Source organism: Caloenas nicobarica, chromosome 5 (genome assembly GCF_036013445.1).
Source record: "Caloenas nicobarica isolate bCalNic1 chromosome 5, bCalNic1.hap1, whole genome shotgun sequence".
NCBI lineage: Eukaryota > Metazoa > Chordata > Aves > Columbiformes > Columbidae > Caloenas > Caloenas nicobarica.
This window is the reverse complement of record NC_088249.1, coordinates 2304174-2323478: the sequence shown is the minus strand read 5'-3', so window position 1 is coordinate 2323478 and position 19305 is coordinate 2304174. Positions and strand designations below refer to the sequence as shown.

Genomic DNA, 19305 nt, shown 5'->3' with positions numbered 1-19305 from the left:
TGGGCTGAGCATTATAATTTTTCTAACATCTCAGCAAAACTGGCTCAGCTGATCCCGAGCTGGAGGAACTTGGGTTGCTCTGGCCATGTTCATACCACCAACAAAACATCCTATAACCATTCCTCTGGGAAGATCAAATGTCCTTGGGCTTTGGGGCAGGGGTCTATCTACATCTCCCCTTTCTTCAGGACTATGCCATTTGCTAACATCAATAGCCATGTCATTATCTGCATAAAATCTCCATTTTTTGTCATTTCGGTGAAAACTAATTATGTGACTTCTCTGAAGGTGCTGAATCTGGGCTGAGCAGCCTCAGCAGAGCTCCCACGTGGAGACGTGTTTAACCTGTAGGATGGGTCCAGCCTTGCCTCAAAGCTGGATGTCTGCTGTGAGATACAGGAACACTGTTTTAGCCAGCAGGGAACTCACGCCACCCCAGGAAAGACAGGGAAATGTCACTCCTGGAGATATAAGCAAAATGGGGACAGACTTTTTTAGCAGGGCCTGTTGCAATAGGAAAAGGGGTGATGGTTTTAAACCAAACAAGGGGAGATTCAGGCTGGACATGAGGAAGGAATTGTTGGCCCTGAGGGTGGTGAGAGCCTGTCCCAGGTTGGCCAGAGAGGTGGTGGCTGAACCATCCCTGGAGACATCCCAGGCCAGGCTGGACGGGGCTCTGAGCAACCTGAGCTGGTGCAGATGTCCCTGCTCACGGCAGGGGGGGCACTGGATGGGCTTTGAAGGTCCTTTCCAACCCAAACCCTTCTGTGATTCTATGACCTCTTACTCCTTCTCTTGTGCTCTCAGCTATGATCAGGGTAGGTGACTGGTTTATATCAGTGTCAGAACCCTTCGATAACCAGAATCAGGCCAGACAAATCCCACTCCCCTGCTCTGAAGTCTCCCCTCTTGGCTCTTCCTCCTCTGACTACACTTCACTCTGTTCCACCGAAATCAAACCCAGCACAGATATTCTCTTCATTATCCTTCAAATCTCACCCCACATCTACCCTGCCAGCCGGGATGCAGCCTCTCCTCCCCAGGGATGCTTGCTGGGGTCAGGGCAAGGGGTTTTTCTGTGGTTTCACTGGTTTCTGTGGTGCGTGACTTGGATTGAAGCCACGTGTGCTGAGTTACGTTGAGTGGCAGGTTTCATCCTCCCCCTAATTGACTGTAATGACTCAGCCTTCAACTGATGAGCTAATACGGAGCATTTGGAATCAGGAGCTATTCAGAGAAAAACAGCTCTGTAAAGCCTTCCTTGCTGAATTGCAGCATACATGGTGTGGGGTTTGGGTTTTTCTTCCATCTCCTGTAATTTGTAGAAAAGACTAAGTTTTGCCTTTAGTAACAGGGAAAACATTTTCATTTCCAGCCTCTGGAAGGATGTTAGAAAACATGAGAAGTGGATGAGTTGCTGTCTGCCTCTCTACAGGTTATGATGAATTAATAAAATCAAGAGCAGCACAGTCAATCAATTTGGAGCACCAGAAGTAGAAAGGTTTGCTGAGTCTATCGCATCCATAAGAGCAAACTTTGCATGCTGCAAATTGATAAATTAGTGCTCAGAGTCTCTTCTCTGCACAGTCTGGGATATGGATCGACTGGTCCACACACTCTTCTCCGTGGGCAGCACTGTTCCCCAATGCTAGCAACATGGTTATTGGAAAAATAATCAGCTCTATCTGAGATAAATTGCATTTCCACCAATTATAGCTTAATTGTTGACAGATGGGAACACAGAAGGGAGATGTGTCACATCATTAAGAGGACAGGTGTATAGACGAGCACCAGATTAATTGTTCCAGCCCATTAAATCATTGACCTTTTCGGCATACCCTCAACGTCGCGTTCAAAGCTCTCACGATATTTCCGGCTCACGCATGATGACTGTGTTTATCAGCAATATTCTCAGGGCTTTTTTGAAACACACAGACGTGGGTTCATTAGCCGTGAGCAATTCTCCTTTCTTGTTAAAATAAGTTCTCGTCTTCTTCCTTCTCTTTGTTGGGGTTTGTGTTCTTGGCTTTTCTGTGAAGTCACGCACGGCGTGTGGGCTTTCTCCAAGGAGCAGTTTTCTCCATGAAGCACGTAGACATGCTGTAATGGGTTATACATTCAGGGATGTCAAAGAGAGAGAGAGAAAGGTGAAATCAGGACAGAGAAGCTCAGTGCTGGGCAGCTGTGCTGGAGGCTCTACCTTTCATTTGGACCTTTGGCTGCAATTTCCACCTCTTGCTCCGCCTGGGATTTTCAATAAAGCCTTAGAGAGACAAACAGCTAAATACCACTGAAGCTGAGTCAGCCACGGGTGTCTAATTCCCCTAAATATGCATAAAGATGTGTCTCCTGGCCTTTTTTTTGGTTAGGTAATCCAGGAAGCTGTGGATGGAGTGCAGACACATCCAAAACATCTTAGTGGGAGGTAGCACAGGGAGATAGTGATGCAGGATAAACTTCACCTGTCCTGAGCTACTCAAGCCCTGCACTGTCCTGACAATTGAGAACTGACTCCAGATCTAGTTCTTTTGGATATCCTGATGTGAAAAATAAGAGGATAAGATTTCCAGCAGAAGGAAATGAAAATCTCTGTGATGATAACTGTATTTGCTACTCCCGGAGTCCATGTCCTGTGCCAACGAGCGATTTGAAGATGTGTTACCCTCTGGTAGGTTTTAGAGAGGCTGAGTGGAAAGCAACCCAGGGAGACAAGCAGAAGGTATGAGGAAGGCTTAATGCCCTTCATCAGCTCTTCAACTTCAAACAGAGGTAAAACTGATGCTGGGAATCAGGCAAGTCTTTTCCCAGGGCTGGTGGTGGGCTCTCTCCTTCCCTTATGTAGCACTGGTACCTCACATACCCAGTTTGTCACAATAAAATATTAATAACTACAAGATGCGTAACTGAAATGTCAGGGAATTATTTCATACGTGTGCTTGAATAACTTACTGTGTTCCACAAAGATGATGCAGCTTTACTGCAGTGGCCTTTACAGACCTACAAAGACAACCAGATAAGAGACAGTAGAACTGGGTGAAGTTCTCTCTCAGATAACACATGATTTTATATGGAAAAGTAGATAATTGTATGAAAAAATATGGTTTAGAAGAGATGGAATCTGCAAGTATCTCTTTGATATTGTGCTTCATATAACCATCTTTTCCAATATACTTGGAAATGTCAGGGTGCAATGGGGCAGCTTGTTCAAATTCTTAGTGGATGCAGCAGCCTTGACCAGCACCACCTGCGTATGTGTCTGCAGAAGATGCGGGAGATTCCTCAGTTTCCAGTGCTGAACCCTGGACAGAGAAGGTGAGTGAATGAAACCCAGCTTTTTCAGATTATCCATAGAACTGGAGGTTAGTATTGAAGAATGTGCATGTATTTCTGTGTCCGGCGCAGGGAAGGAGAGGAAATTCAAAAAAAAAAAAAAAAAGTCAAAAAGGAATTTTAGAAACGCCAGAATATTTATTTTAAATATTTCCTAAATGAATAATTTCAGCTTGCATTTTGAGCTGGCTTTTTGTGGTTTAGAAAAGGATATAAGGTTAAAAACAAGTTAAACAGAAAGGCTGAGTAACCCAGAGGCAGGCAAAACATTTCATTTTAGTTGGAACTTAATATCTGGGGTTAACCCAAAATATTTGCCAGCTTCTACTCCGTTTGGTTTTTTTTTTTTGCCAGCCTCCTCCTCTTCTCTCTACCCCCACTTCATTGTTGCATGGTCCAAGCAACTTTTTCCCCATGTATTTTGATGCAGCCACATAACCCAAGCCGACGTTATTCACTCCACATCGGTGACCTCCTCACTTCCAGCTGTCCTTTCCTCCGGGCCACGCTCCCAGTAATGTCATTTATCGCAAATATTGTGTCCCCACCCTTGGTCAATCCAGCCGGGGGTTTTTCAGCCCCCACCAGAGCTGGGGCTCGTTTCTTCGGCTTGTCCCTCTCACCCCACACCATACCACTAGAAATCTTTATCAAAAAAGTCATCCAAGAGAGAAACTCTCTCTGTCTTGGTTCTCACGAGCATAGGTTTGTGATAAATCTTCTCTTCTCTTTCCCACTCCTTGGAGTCTGTGCTGGAGGTGTCCCAGAACAGATCCCTCGTCTGTGGCTCCGTGCAGAACCACAGGTCAACCTTCTTGCTCCTGCCTGGAGAGAGGTCAGCCCCACCATGCTGCCCGGAGCATCCTCCACCCCGTGTGTTTCCTTGGGGGGAAAAAAAAAATATTAAAAAAATCATAATTTTGCAAAGCTTGCATGCCCATTCCCCTAGGGTTTAGCTGGAAATGGCTGTGGGCAGCTGGAGGCACGTAAAAAAGATCCTGAGAGATGTCCTCAAAACCAGACTCCATGATCAGGGCTGGGCAGGGTGAGGTATAATATATTCGGGGTTATATTTGGTGAAATTATAGAGTCTGGCAAGAAGCAGTACGGTTTTATCACCAGGCAGAAGAGAGCTGAGATGAAGAAATGCAATGGAATAGGAGCAGCCATGTCCGTTGCCCTTTCTCTTGGTAAAAGTCCACTGGCAGACAAGTTTTTCACTGATTTAAGCACTTTTACCCTCAGTGATACGTTTCCAGCCTGTGCCAAAGGTTGTCACACGCAAGCAAAGCATAACAGAGCTAATGCCTTGGGGATGTCAGTACAAAGTTATGGCTGAGATTTGCTGTGATTTCCCCTTCGTTTGGGACAGTGAGGTCACCTTGTGTGCCCTGGCATCTTCAAAGCCCCCAGCTGCCCCCCAGCCTGCATCAACCAGTGCCCCAAAGCTTCGATCAGAGTCATGGCCAAATCCAAAGCATCGCAGGTTGCCCTCCAGATTTACAGTATCACAGGCTGGTTGGGTTGAAGTGACCTCTGGAGATCCCCAGTGCAACCCCCCTGCTCACGCAGGGTCACAGAGCAGATCGCACAGGTCGGTCCAGGCGGGTTTGAATGTCTCAGAGAAGGAGACTCCACACCCGCTCTGGGCAGCCTGGGCCAGGCTCTGGCACCTCCCAGCAAAGTTTATTCAGATGGAACTTCATCTGCTTCAGCTTGTACCCATTGCCCCTCATACTATTGTTGGGCACCGCTGAACAGAGTCTGGTCCATCCTCTGACACCCACCCTGGAGATATTGATCCCATTGATCAGATCCCTCTCAGTTTCTCTTCTCCAGCTGAACAGCCCCAGCTCTCTCAGTCTTTCCTCATAAGAAAGATGCTCCAGCATCTTCGTAGCCCTCTGCTCGACTCTGTCCAGTCTTAATTCACATCTGCTCAGGTCTGTTTAGATGATATCAAACAAGCAGCCCAGACACCTGCATCCTGCCGCTCGGCATCCCAATGCTCTGCATTACGGCCTCATCTCACTGCTTCCTTCCCTCAGTCTTCTGAATTTTTACTGTGTCACAGCAGGAGATGGAGCAGTGGAAGCAGCTTCCACTGGGAAACTTCTCTGATGGCATTTAAGAGGCTGGTGAGTTTTAAATCTCCTTGGAAAATTATTCTACTTACCATGGTCGTCTCCATGAAAATGCTGATTGTGCTCAGCAGGGACGAGGTCTCGGCTTTCAGCGCTGTTGCCTCTCTGGAGAGTGTCAAGGGCTTTCTTCGGGCTGGATTCCTTGATTTTTTGTTTATTGATTTTTGCCTCCCTGTGGAGATTTCGCTTCAGCTCTGCCTGGGTTTGCAAACGAGTCATCAACACAAGCAGCAGAGGAGCAAACACGTTTTAACAGCTCTACAAGACATAGCGTTAGGGGGCCAGGGCTGAAAATAATTACGCAGTTAAGTAGTTTAACCAGGGCAAATGGTATTTGCCAAACTGCGTACGTGACAGAACATGACCCGGACACAGATTTTTGGTTTATCCATGGGCCATGGCCTAATGAGAGCAAAGCGTTGCAAAAATCAGAAGTAATTACTGATCGTGAGGGTCCCAGAGGTGCTCACCACCTCGACTTTGCCTGAACTACTAGAAAAGCTTCATTTGACCTTCCTAGTAAGAGGCTTTAAGCCCCCTGGTCTGTGGAAGAGACCCTGGGGATGGACAGACCCCCGCCTGAGAGGGGAAGCTCCAACCTCTCCCCAAATCCATCGCAGCGTTACCTCTCGGCGCCTGCGGGACAAGTCCAGCATCTGCAGCTTGTGCAAGTGCTGCCGCCTGCCAGGGGGGTGTCTCAGGCTTTGCCCCCTCTCGTCCAGAGCCTACGAGGTGTTTATAAACGTAAATAAATATACCTGTACTTTCTGACAGAGAAAGAAGCAGCCACCAGGTCCCAAAGCCATGCCCGGCCCCTTGGGTTCCCCACGGATAAAGACGGCGAGCATCTCCCTGCACAGCCAACTCACAGCAATTTATCACAGACTTCTATTGCACTTGTAGTTTAGCTCATAGCTCTGGGGTATGGTGGGAAAAATTTTAATTAAAACAAAGTATAAATGTTCCTTCTGCCCCCCACCTCCGAGGTGTTACCGCTTTGAGTTTTTTGTCCAAGATAATCTCGTGGTCCAAAGAGAGGAAACCGCTTTCGCACGTTTGGGGTTGCAGGGGGTGTTTACAGCACTTGCAGCGTTTTTCCCTGCCCACTGCAAGCGGTGGGTGTTCAAGTCACTCGGCCGTTTCAAAAAGTGGTCCTCAAACATATTTAAGGTCCCGGCTCAGCAGGGAACTGTCATGCTGGAGATTCAGAAACTTTCCCCGTATTTTGCATCCTTTCACCCATACACCAGTATTTCGGCCAGGGGTGGGAGCGCAGGCGGCATAAAACACCAACTGGTGCTTTTTGGGGTGCCCGAACTGTGAGGGAAAGCAGCCTGCAGCCAGCAATGACCCGTGCATGGGACTCAACCATGTACTTACCTTTTCTTTTGGGCTTGCAGCCACTTGTCGCTGACTCCAGGGCTTTGCAGGAGTGATTGCTTGCAGAGGGCCAGCAGGTTCAAGCCGCTACAAGTCCAATATTTATAATATTCAGCATTGCTTGTTCCACACAATCATAAAACCTGATATGAAACTAGCTTGACATTTTTCCAGCTCCAGTTCTGGCCTGGCTGCTTGAGCTTCAGGAAGGAGATTGGCATCTCCAGCAGATGCTCAGGGAGGTGAACATTTTTTTTATGGTGCTTTGGAAGTGGACAAACCAGGGGGATACATTGCATCGGAGTCAAAGTGGAAAAACCCCCGTCTGAAATTTTTTCATCCCTGTAGGTATTTGTCTTTGAGTCCCAACAGCTCCCAAGGCTCCAGCCAAGACCGGAGTGAAGACAAACCCCAGCTCAAATTGTTTCATGTCAAAGCTGAATCATGGAGATGTGTCATAATTTAATATGAAGTCTCCCAGCAGGTCACCCGAGGGCAGATCCCGGTTACCTGAGACCCAGAGCACCGTTCCCTCCATCCATCCAGCCTCACCTGTGTTGGCCTGAGCAGGACCTTTCTCTGCAGGACTGTGCATGGTACAAAGTGCCTGCTTGGTGGCTCATGAGGTGGGCAGAGACTTGCTTTACAGAATAAGCTATACAGACTAAGCACAGATTTTTATCTTAAGGAGGCAAGTTGTCTCCTTAAATCGTGCCACGCTACTGGATGATCCTGGGCCATTTCATGGTTTGATGTCGCTAGTGTCCCCTTCTAGGACGGGAGCTCAAAAATAAGGCGAGCATCATCGAGGATGTCATCAGCAAGACCTGGCTGACACTTTATGTGGGACATCATTAACCCCTTGAATATGAACTAGAGTGTCCTCTAAATGGTGACATGCCTCTGGCTGCACTGAACTGCCAAAGCCTGAGCTATAATTTGTAAGCATCTTGTAAATCAATGCAAAAACACAGGAGAAAAGAAGCCAGCAGCCTCATGTAAAGGGGGAAATCCCTGTCAGTCCTGAGTGCCAAGTTCACATGTCTCTTAGCATTAACCACCCACTCCCCCCAGTCTCAATATGAAGCTTAAAAAATGGCACTAGGTGGCAGCATGTGACACCACAAGCTGCAGTCCGGGCTGTGCATCACTCCTCGGTGCCACCAAGGCAGATAAATTCCCGCATCTATCAGCTCATCTCACTGCACCTCGTGGGGTGGCCAGGTCTCAGGATTTTGGCTGAAGTTGTGTCACAGGCTGGAAAATCAACTCTCTTGTCTCTGTGAACCTCATGGGATTTTTCTCTGGAAATACTCCCTGACCGAAATCCTTTAGAAGTCCTTGGGAAGGCCACATCATCCTGCTTTGCTGTCTTTGAAAATATTCCCGCAGGGAAAAGTGTTTTTGCTGGTGCCGTTTACGCTCCCTAACAGCAATGACAGAATCAGGGGGTAGGATTAACAGTTTTGTTGTCCTGCAATAAGCGCTAACAGCGTCTTAATAACACATAATTAGAGCCGTAATGGAAATAAGATCAATGAGTAAAAACTACGTGCTGGCAAGACATTTTAAAATGAGGTTGCGATTCCACGTGACAGTTCACAGGGTGTAGCTGGGCTCATTCCAGGTGTTGCTGCCTCACCCTCACACCAAATCCAAGGACACATTACTCAACAATTGGTGGCTGCCTGTGCTCTCTGAAGCCACCAGTCTTGGCCAGAGCCACAGCCTGGAGTGTAGGGGTTTTATCTGACCCTGTCCAGTGTCTCTTCTGTTCTTTATTATATTAAAAAGACCTTAATTACAGCAAGGAAGGCGTGAGAAAAGCAGCTCTGCTTCGGCAGGTTTGCTGCTGTGGGACAGATGCAGAGGGCTGGCCACCAAATTTTGGGAGAGTGGAGATGCTCTCCTGGGGTCTCAGAGCAGCACAGGGAGGTGAGATGTTCACCCAAGGATTTTAATGGCAAGGGGTTATAGAGGTGGCTGGGAAGGAACGTGACCAGTGCGGGCAGCTGAAGGACAGGTTGGTCCTGGCGTAACCCAGTGCTGGGACAACCAGCACCTACAGCAATGCTACAGAGAAGACCATGGCCCAGCAGGGCAAATGCATCTGTTTCGTGGGTTAAACAGCCAAGAAGTGTGTTTTCTTCTGTTCGTCCCCAGCCACTGCTAAGGACTCCCTCCAGCCGCCTGATTAGGCTGCTAATGTGCCCCATGCAGCTGGGCTCTCTTGGAGGGTCTCAGCAGCAGGCCCTTAATTGCTAATTAAAAGTCTTGCCTAACTGAGGGTATGGGAGAAGTATTTCCATCAGCTGAATGCTTTCTGGAGCAGAATACTCTGCTTCACCCATGCTTGGAGGGGTCTGCTGAAGTTGTCCCCTTTCTCTGTCTGGTTTTATTGCTTGCTCCCAGTTTTAGAGCCCCCCCGCCTTGATTTGGGCCAAGCAGCAGAGAAGAAACACAGCTGGAAGCCTTGGGCTGGGACTCTGCAGGAGAAAGATCTGAGGAGCAAAGTGGGGGAGCTGCAGCTCTAGGGCATCCAGAGTGGCGCTGAGCCTGGTGTCCCCACTGTCCCTCCCTGAGCCTCTGTGGGCACGTGGAGAAGGAGGGAGAACTCCATCTTAGCCAAACATCGCCAGCTTTGCATCTTAAATAGTGAGCAGGTAAGAGATGGGAAGTTGGAAGCTGCTGCTGGCTGGTTTGGGAGGATGTTGAGAAGCAGTGAAAATGCGGGTGGAGCAGATGAAGGGTTTAGGTTTTAAATAACCTGATTCACAGCAAGAATTGTACAGCCACAGTAATGCAGCTCCAGTTTAGCCCTGTGAGCACATCGTGGCCTGAGCCTCACCCAGGTTTTGTATTGTATAAAAGTATCGGTGCAGAAAAATATCAGCACGGAAGATGCATGTGGAGGGCTTCTTGTCACTTTGTTGTTTCGGGTGTTTTTTAAATGAAATGACAACTCTGACCCTTGAGTGACATTTCCCTTCCTTCTTTGCAGTAGATTATATGGATATAAACACATTTTTGAGCTTTAGTTATGTTGTGGTAGCTCTTGTGTGGGGAAAAACCCGATTGCCAGGTCAAGCAGCGTTATGGGTTTCAGAGCGTGGAGTGGATGGAATCTGGGAAGTGCTGGAAGGACAAAGGAAAGTCATGGAGGAGTGAACAAGGGTGGTTTATGTTTGTTGGGAGAGGCTTTTTTTATATCTAGATATACAGATGTGTGGGTACACAAGTATATACAGTGCTGTTGGGGGGAGAAGGTGAAGGTATGTGTAGGTACAGAGCATGTATAGCAATTCTTGAAACCTAAAATAAATAAAAAAGAACTCAACTAGGGATGGTCATCTAAAGGTAGGACCTTCTACTTGGATTGCAGTAGGTTGTTTTGCCCATCGTGGTGCTGTGACACGTGCCCACATCTCCAAGAAAGCCCATGTCATTGGGTCAATCGGAGCAACACAAGGAGCTTTTCAAACTCGCCTTACTTGAGGTCTTCGGGGTGGGTGCTGTTTAATGATGCTGGTTTCTTCCTTTTCTGGCATGGTGTTGAAAGAAAGGTGCCCTTAAAAATTAGAGAAGAAATGGGTGAAGTTACTTTTGGGTGATTATCGGCTGCTAGGCTGTACTCACCAATAGTTTTCTGCCCCATTTTTTGATTGGCATGTCCTACTAACATCTCTCTTGGTTCGCCCCTGTAACACGTGGTATAAATTATTCTATTAGCTGCAGAAATAACGAAAGGAGGTACCTATGGTTTCTAACAACCGTGTCTGCTGTATACCTCTCCTACTTACCTCTGCAGGCCCTCATACATCCTATATGTGACGATAACCATCCTCCATGTCTCCTGTAGCCTCCCTGACTCCCATGTGTGACCAAGGGTCCTCTTCTCCCATGGCCTGTGACCATCAGCTGGCCAAGAAACTGTGAGCTTTACTGCCCCCTCACTGCCTGCCCTTCTGAATCTGGGAACAGGCAGCAATTTGGGTCTCTTCTTGCTCCCTGAGACTTTATTATTGTTGTTTTTTGGTGGAACTGAGAAATATCTCTGTTTTTACTGACTGTGGCAGAGTTGGGCTACAGCCAGCCAGTGAGTTCAGAGGTTAGTGGGTTATGGTGAGGCAAGCAGTACGATCACAGACCCTCATCTTTGGAAATAAGCCCAAAATAACGTGCTACACACCAGCGATCACTTGTTAATAATTAAAGCCATGCTTTCACTGAAGCCTGAACATGATCTGGGCTTGGGTCTGTTCTGCACTGGTGCTCTCAAGTGGACACTGCTGCCTTTTTTTTTTTTTCTTGCACAAATAAATACTTACTTGTGCAGTATTTCTTTTACAAAAAGAGTTTCGCTATCCCATCTAGTCTCCCCGAAAACTGCCTTGGTGCATTCAAATGCCATTTTATACATGGAGCTGAGTGAGGTGTCGCTGAGCAGCTCCTGCTCCCACGTGATGAGAGCCCCGAGGTGGCCACAGGGAAGGAGAGCTGGGGATAAAGTGCGGGAGTTACATCTTAGTTGATGCCAAATTCAACTGTTATATTAAAAAGAAAAATAATTTGGAAGTCACCTTATGGGGGACCTCAGTGGTCCCTTCAAATGAGCCCCATGAAAGATTGCCAAGGAAGGGCTCTGGGAGAAGAGGGAGAGAAAGCGATGGAGGGTGTTGGGATACGGGAGGAGGTGGTGACTCCATCAGATAAATGATTGCTGGGCTCTGCTGAGCACTGGCAATGATTAAAGTGTTAATTTCCAGCGCTGGAAGTTCCTCTGGAGACAAACTCCAGCTGCCGGGGAACATCAGCTGAAATAGCAGCTTGCGATAGCAAAAGGGGTTTATGAAGTTGTCACATCTCAATCTGCAGGACAAATTAGTGCATAAGGAATTTCTAAGGGGGAAGCAAAAGTGAAGGAGGTGGTTCACGGTGCCGGGAATGTGGGATGGGACAGCTCTGCTGGGAGGACAGGCTGAGAGAGCTGGGCTGTTCAGCTGGAGAAGAGAAGCTCCGGGGAGACCTTAGTGCAGCCTTTCTGTAATTAAAAGGGATCAAGAAGAAAGATGGGGACAGACCTTTTAGAGCAGAGCCTGTTGTGATAGGACAAGGGGTGATGGTTTTAAACTAAAGGAGGGAGATTCAGGCTGGACATGAGGAAGAAATTGTTGGCCCTGAGGGTGGTGAGAGCCTGGCCCAGGTTGGCCAGAGAGGTGGTGGCTGAACCATCCCTGGAGACATCCCAGGCCAGGCTGGACGGGGCTCTGAGCAACCTGAGCTGGTGCAGATGTCCCTGCTCATGGCAGGGGGGGCACTGGGGGAGCTGGGAAGGGCCCTGCAACCCAAACCGTTCTGTGATTCTATGTCACAGCACAGGCAAGGGGCTGGGGCTCAGGACAAGCTTGTTCTGTGGGAGAATATGGCTTTGGGGAAGTTATTTCTCCCTTATGAGGTTTGATGGTTTTTGTTGTGCATTTGGGTATTTTTTTAAATTATTCCCTCTCATCCTATCCATGTGTGTCTTGCAGGAGATTCGCCCTTATCCTGTACAGACACAGAACTGGGAGCCAAGTGCTCGCTGTCCCCAAACCCGCTCAGTCCTGGGGCAGGGATGGTCCCTGGCACAGCTGGTGATGCCAGCAGAGGCACCATCTCCCCCTGCGCTGTGCTGCCAGCTCAAAGCCCCAGCTCAAGGCCTTCTCATCACTTTTATTTTTCACCCTTGCACGTTACTATCTGCAGATTTTTCCCACTGGAAGAAGTGGCATTTAACACAAGCTGAGATGAACCCTCCTAAACCAAATAAAAGCTATTCTCTTGAAGGCTTTGCTTAGTTAGTAAGCAGCTCAAGCTAATACATCGTTCAAGTACTCTTGAGCATACTCTTTTTAATTCTGGAAATGAAAAGTAGTAGAAAATGACATTTATTGGCGGGGGGGGAGTGGTGGTGGTTTTTTTTCTTTTAATACAAGTACACCATCCAGCTCCTTGATTCGGATGGGTGCAAACCTCCTTCCTCGCCTCTGGGAAGATTTTGTGTGTGGATGGAGTTTAAGCCCTGCTGTGAAAGGCTGGGGAAGAGGCTGCACGATGCCACTTGTAGACACACACGATTGTGTTCTTTACCTTGCTCTGCCTCTTGGCTTATGAAATTAGCCCTGTGCGAGACATGGCTATAATTCATTTCAACGCCGAATTTTACCTGCTGAGTGCATTACCCGGAATCTAATGCTAATTAAGCTGAATGGCAGTGATATGCCCAGTGGCAGCAGGTGAGCAGGATGGGTGTATAACCAGGAGTTGTGGGGTTGCTGTACAGGGACTTGCTCGGACGCAGGCTGGTGTCAATGTAGGGGAGTGGGGCTGTTCCTGGGGAGGTGACTGACGGGAGTGAGGAGCCTGGGATCTGGGCTCTGGTGGCCAAGATGCTTTCTAAAACAGGCCATGGGGGTGAAAAAAAAAAAAATAGTTTTCCCAAAGCTAAAATGTTCCGGAAATGGCAAAAAGCTGCTCATGTAGGATGGCATGTCCGTGGACCTACAGCCACCCCACGCTGCAGCTCCAGCCAATGCCCTCGTCCTCTGCTTCGCAATAATTTGGTGACAACCCCCTTACCTGCAGAGGCTCTCCCGTACCAGGTCTCCCGGAGAGGTGGAAGTTCATGACGCAGGCTGGGCTGTCCCGGCACCCTGAGGAGCTGGCACGGGGTGACAAGAGCAGGCAGGTCCTCGCCGCTGTGCATCGGTGCCACCTTGGTCACCTTGGGATGCGCCTTGGAAGAGCTCAGGCCCATTTTGCAGAGCGGTGGCTTTGAAAGGAGAAGGAGAAACCCCTCGTGCACCGTCCTCCCTGAACACGGAGGGATCTTTGCGAGCGATTGTGGCTCCTGGGGAGCTCTGTGCTGGCTGCCGAGGTGGGGTCTGGTTCCCACGGACGTGCCCGCATGTTGTTCCCAGCTTGGTTAAACATTGACCCGACTCCAGCCGTTCCCCCGCGGGGAGGAGAGGTGGCTGCTGCTGGCAGAGAAGTGGGAAGCAGCTCGGGGAGTCAGCACCCAGCACTGGGGAAGCTTTGTTTTTTACCAACAAGTGACTTTTTCAACCAGGGGCACCACCTCAGCTGGCCGTAGGCTGACCTGGACGTATTCCTACAAGCAGCTCTTTTGCTAAATCTTCAGTTTTTGGAAGGAAATTAAGTCTTTGGAGGGCCAAAAGGGTTAAAGTGTCTCTCACCCTCTATGGGAGAACAGCCTGGGGACAGGGGCTGACTGAGGAGCATCCTCCACCCTTGCTCCTGCTAGCTGGTGGCACTGCTGGAAAAAATGCAATTTTAGCACAAACCCAACTGAAAACATCAGCCAAAGTGTGTCGCATTCTGCAGTTTTGGAGCTGCTGCAGAATTTGGGCCAAACACAGCAGGACTGGTGCATAAGGGAAAGATTTGCACTTCTCCATTGCTCCTAAGGTGTACAAGCAGGTTCAGAGGCCACAGTTTCCTTGGAGCTGCAGTCAGATATTAATTTCCAAGGTAAAGTAATTGGAAAATATGTAGGGAGGATTATTTACGCAAAAAGATTACTGTTGCAGGGTGGGTTTTTCAGCAGGAATAGGGTTCCAAGAGAAGGTCAGAGGACCTGCGGGCTCAGCTGCGAAACACGTGGAAACCAGCAAAAATGGGGTGTGTGAGGCATGGCCCAAAAAAGCACCAGAGTTGGGGTTCATTGAGCAGAAGCTTATCCCACTGGCACTCCTGGAGTGATCCCGTAGAGGTTTGGAGCAACTGGGGCCTCTTTTGGTTTTTATCTTGGGAGAGGGGTGCTGGGAGGAGGGTTGTGCAGGACATGAGGGTCATGGTAGAGCCAAGTGTCCAGCACTCATGGCCAGTAGATCTCCAGGTGAACCACTCAACTCCCCATTGACAGAAAAGAGGAGGTTTCAAGCTGCAAAATACCCCTGGCCAGGGGTGGCACCTCCCAGTAGAAATTATTCCTCCCTGGAGCAACCCAACCGGTTCGTGTTTTCATCTGCAAAGCACCAACGTCATTCATGACTTTGCTTTGCAACAAGTCACACAGGGTTTGAGGGAGCAGAGTAGCTTTGTCTGTATTTTTTTTTTTTTCCTCCTTCTTCTCAAATGAAAATATAAAAACAACACCTGGCTTCCACCCTGAGTTTCTCAATGCTTAATGTCTATTTTTCCATTCTTTTTTTTTTGGTTTCTCTTTCCCTTCCCCTGCTGGGAACAGGTAATTCCTGTTAAGCATTTTGAGAAAACGGAATTAAATGCAATGTTAGCGGTGTCGGAGCAGTGGAAAACCCACGTGGCTGTTAAAGCTAGTGCCTGCCATGTATTTGGGTGTTTCACCTGGCTGCCACGCTGTGGCCTTGGACCTGCTGAAGTCCTCACAGGGTCCCACTGCTCCCCATGCCACCAAACCCCCTCTCTTGGCCAGGTTTCTTTCCAAAGCCACGTAGGTTTCCCCACCTGCCGTGCAGAATGGCACCACAGCCCATTGTAGAGTGATTTAGGGAAGAGGATTGCAAAGGGACAGACATACCTGAGGCTGATATTGCTCCAAGTACTTCATCCAGAGGAGTTTTAGGTGTGGAGATGCTCCTCTTTGCATTTAAAGGTGTTGCAGTGTCCTTCTGGGAGGTCACCCCTCCGCGGTACAGCTCTGGGGAGCACGTGCCCCAGGACGTTAGTGTGACCAGGACCTGTTGGAGAAGGACCAGAGGAGCCACAAAAATGATCAGAGGGATGGGACACCTTTGCTATGAGGACAGGCTGAGAGAGTTGGGGTGTTCAGCTGGAGAAGAGAAGCTCCGGGGAGACCTTATTGCAGCCTTTCTGTACTTAAAAGGGATTGAGAAGAACGATGGGGACAGACTTTTGAGCAGGGCCTGTTGTGATAGGACAAGGGGTGATGGGTTTAAACTAAAGGAAGGAGATTCAGGCTGGACATGAGGAAGAAATTGTTGGCCCTGAGGGTGGTGAGAGCCTGGCCCAGGTTGGCCAGAGAGGTGGTGGCTGAACCATCCCTGGAGACATCCCAGGCCAGGCTGGACGGGGCTCTGAGCAACCTGAGCTGGTGCAGATGTCCCTGCTCATGGCAGGGGGGCACTGGGGGAGCTGGGAAGGGCCCTGCAACCCAAACTGTTCTGTGATTCTATGACCTTGATGCTGCATCAGTTAAGGATCAATATCTCTCAGAGTGTCCCTAAAAAAAACTCGGCATCTGTGTACTTCGGAGCTGTGCTTTGATTTTTCACATGCCTTTACTTTGTAAAGCGAGGAGCGCTGAGAGCAGCCAAGAGCTGCAGTGTGGGTCCGGGGTGAGGGAGGAAGGCAGGGTGCAAAAATATCCCTTCCTGCAGGTTTGGGGGGCAAAACAAGAGCAAGCTTGTGGTTGAAGTGAGCCCTAAAAGGGCCCAGTGGTACTGGAAGAGGCTCCCAAATATTATCGCTTGCAACGGCTGTGCTGAAATTCACCCTTCGTGCCTTTACCTGGGCTCTGCGGACTGCAGCTGTGCAGGGCGCTGGGTGGATGTTGTGGGTTTGCTGGGTGAGATGTCCACGTGCGATGGTGGAGATCGTGGTTATCAGCATCATATCGACCTGCTCGGCTCAAGTGCAAGTAGTGACAGCCCACGCTACAGCAGAAAGTAGTAATCCCACGTTAACCCCCTCGCTTAAACCTGCCTTTTAACACCAGCATTGGACAAGGGAAGGATGGGTTGAGGTGTGCCTGCTCAGGCTGGCTTTGTCACTGATCTCCTGATGTTGTTAAACTCATCCTTTTCTTTAACTGGGAGGTTTATTTGGTTGCAGGTTTTTTATCTGTATTTAAGGTTCGGTTTGATTCCCAAGTGCTGTGCTGTAGAAACATGGGGCTGGAAGGAGCTTTGGTCTCATACGTTGCCATTAGGGACATCATGTGGTCCTTCCCAGGAGAACTAGAAGCTCTTTATACCTTTCTCCCACTTCATTTATTGCCTGAAACTCTCCACCAAATGCAGCTGGAACCTGTAAGGGATACTGATCTCAGAATTGGATTTTCCAGCAAGTTTAGTGTAGTCGAAATGAAATCATTCACACCTAAGTGCTCTGATGCCTTTATTTTAAGGAAAATACTGGGAAAAGCTCAAAGGTAGGGCAGTGCTGTGACTTGAGGCAGGGCGTTTTCCCACGGAGGAGCGGAGTTTGTTACCCGCACATGGAGCAAAGGTGAACCAAGGGCAGGATTCAGCACAGGGCACCCGTCTAACATCCAGCTGCACCAGCCGATGGTTTCTGCATTAAAACTCCTCCTTAAAAATGAGTCTTAAATTACAAAAACACAGGCATAGGAGGAGATAGAAAGTAGGCAGCAGTGATTTTTTTTTTTTTTTTTTTTTTTTTTTTTTCTGAAATAATGCCTAGACTTTATGCAAATCTCTGGACAGTAAAGCAGAAAGAACCGTAACAATGTGATAGTGTTGCTGTTGTTTATTATGCTGGAAGCGTGTTTAGCTAGAGATAGCACGAACAAACAGAGCAGCGAAGAGAGGAAAATAATCCTGCACTGTTTCAGTGGCTGGGATGCACACCGGTGCGACTAATAGATCCTGATATTAGACATCTGTAAAGTCAAGAAATGAGGCTCATTCCTCCATCTGCTGCTTGTCGCTTGTATTAACAGGGGATGTTCATCTTATCCCAGCCAGGGCTGAGGATTCCAGTGGTGCTGAGATAACATTGTTCGCGGTGTCCGGTCGCTGAGCCCTCCGGAGCGCGTACATGCAGGCAGCGATGCTTGAGCTGGGTTATTTGCAGCACATTTTGTTTTCCTTCCAGAGAGCCGGGCCCTGGTGTGAAGGAGAGAATCTGATATCGCAGCTGCCAGCTCAAAACTGGCATTTTCCTTGGGGTGCAAACAAGATGGTGCAACCAAAATGAAACCCTCACGTTTTGCTGGGGGCGATCGAAGGGCTCGTCAGAGACACCCAGCAGTAACCGCATCTGATCAGTCACTTGACAGGTGTGATTACTGGTTTTCATTCCTCTGATGGATAATCAACGTGGTTGTGCAAAACAGCCTGCAGTTATTGTCTGATTTCTTGCTTTTAATGGGTTTTCTCTAGCTGAAAAGCAGAGTTGTGCTCTAGGAAAAACAATTGCCTCCAAAATCGACTTGGGGCGGTGCTCAAGCTGCCATGTGCTCTTTGCTCTCAGCTGTATCGTCCCATCAGTATCTCCTGTTCACGTAATTCACTTTTTTAGAACGTTTTTACGTCTGTCTCCTTTTGAAAGCGGCGGACAGGGAGCTGAGTCCATCTTCTCAAAAGCTGGAAGAGACTTTTAAAAGACCGTGTGCGCGTACTGAAGCGTAACACGTCTGGGTTGAGTGCAAAGGGGATGGTTGGTTGGGTTGGTTTCTACAGCCCTGTTCTGCAGTTGTATGATGACAGAGCCCAAGTTTGTTTGTTTGTTTTGTTTGGTTGAGTTTTTGTTCGTGGTTTTGTGGTTTTCTGTTTTGGTTTGTTTCTAACATACACAAGTATTTTGTTAGCTCTGCCGGTTGCAAGGAACAGTTTAGACAAGAATTATTAGAAGATAAAAGCCATAAAATAGAAGGGAGCCAAATACAAAAAGGTGCTTTTGTTATTATACGAATTGCTTTGTTTGCAGCAGTATTAAGCCCCAAGGACTGAGAGAAATACCATTAAAAAAAAGCCCTACTAGCTGCTAATCAAACTCCCACACAGTGGGCAGGCCCATAGAGCTCAGAAATCTGTGATACTTCTCATTTTTTTCCTATTCTTTCTCAAGTTAAAAAAAAAAAAAAAAGGGAAAAAGGAAAAAATACTTGTCTGCATATCAAGTGCTCCCAAATAAAAGTAATCCTGCATGGTTGATCCCAGGAATGCTGTAAGAGAGAACAGCCAGTCTAAACTAGACGGTGATGGGCTTGAGGATGGAACTGGGTAGGTTGGTTGGTTTGGTTTGGCTTTTGAAAGGCTTTTCCATGGTGAAGGTTAAGAAAAATGTTTCTTTGCCTCAAAACTCTCAAAAATATAGGTTGTTTCAAAAAAGATGGACCCAATTCAAAATCACTTTATCTCTGCAACCATGAGCTGCCCATGAATTAAACTCTTACAGTCCATTACGGCAGGTGGAGGGAACACAGAACATTTATAAAAAGTTACTAAAGCTTGATAACTCATTTAACCATTTGTGAATCTTTAGCAGAGGGTGGGACAGGGTGCGACACCAGCTGAGGGTGCAGCAGCAGCCCTGGAGTTGTGGGTACAATCACCATGAGCTCCACCACCTGCTGATGTCCTGGCTGTCACGTTGGGTAGGACATCGATGGGTTCCACTGGCTGCAGGCACAATATTCAGTGGAGAGGAGACAAGTTTGCAGCACCACGGCTCTGGGCTAACAGCACTGGTGCATGTCCGGGTT

At 48.2% G+C, this 19305-nt stretch overlaps 1 protein-coding gene across 1 annotated transcript; it reads right to left on the bottom strand.

Moving 5' to 3' along the window:
- Nucleotides 1-3967: 3967 nt before the first annotated feature.
- CCDC198 (coiled-coil domain containing 198) lies at nucleotides 3968-13650 on the bottom strand. Its single transcript, XM_065636838.1, has 6 exons — nucleotides 13473-13650; nucleotides 10346-10422; nucleotides 6855-6941; nucleotides 6101-6199; nucleotides 5507-5672; nucleotides 3968-4212 (listed from the first exon to the last, which is right to left on the bottom strand). Exons 1-6 carry the CDS (start codon nucleotides 13648-13650, stop codon nucleotides 3968-3970), a joined length of 852 nt encoding a protein of 283 aa, XP_065492910.1.
- Between the last annotated feature and the right edge of the window lie 5655 nt (nucleotides 13651-19305).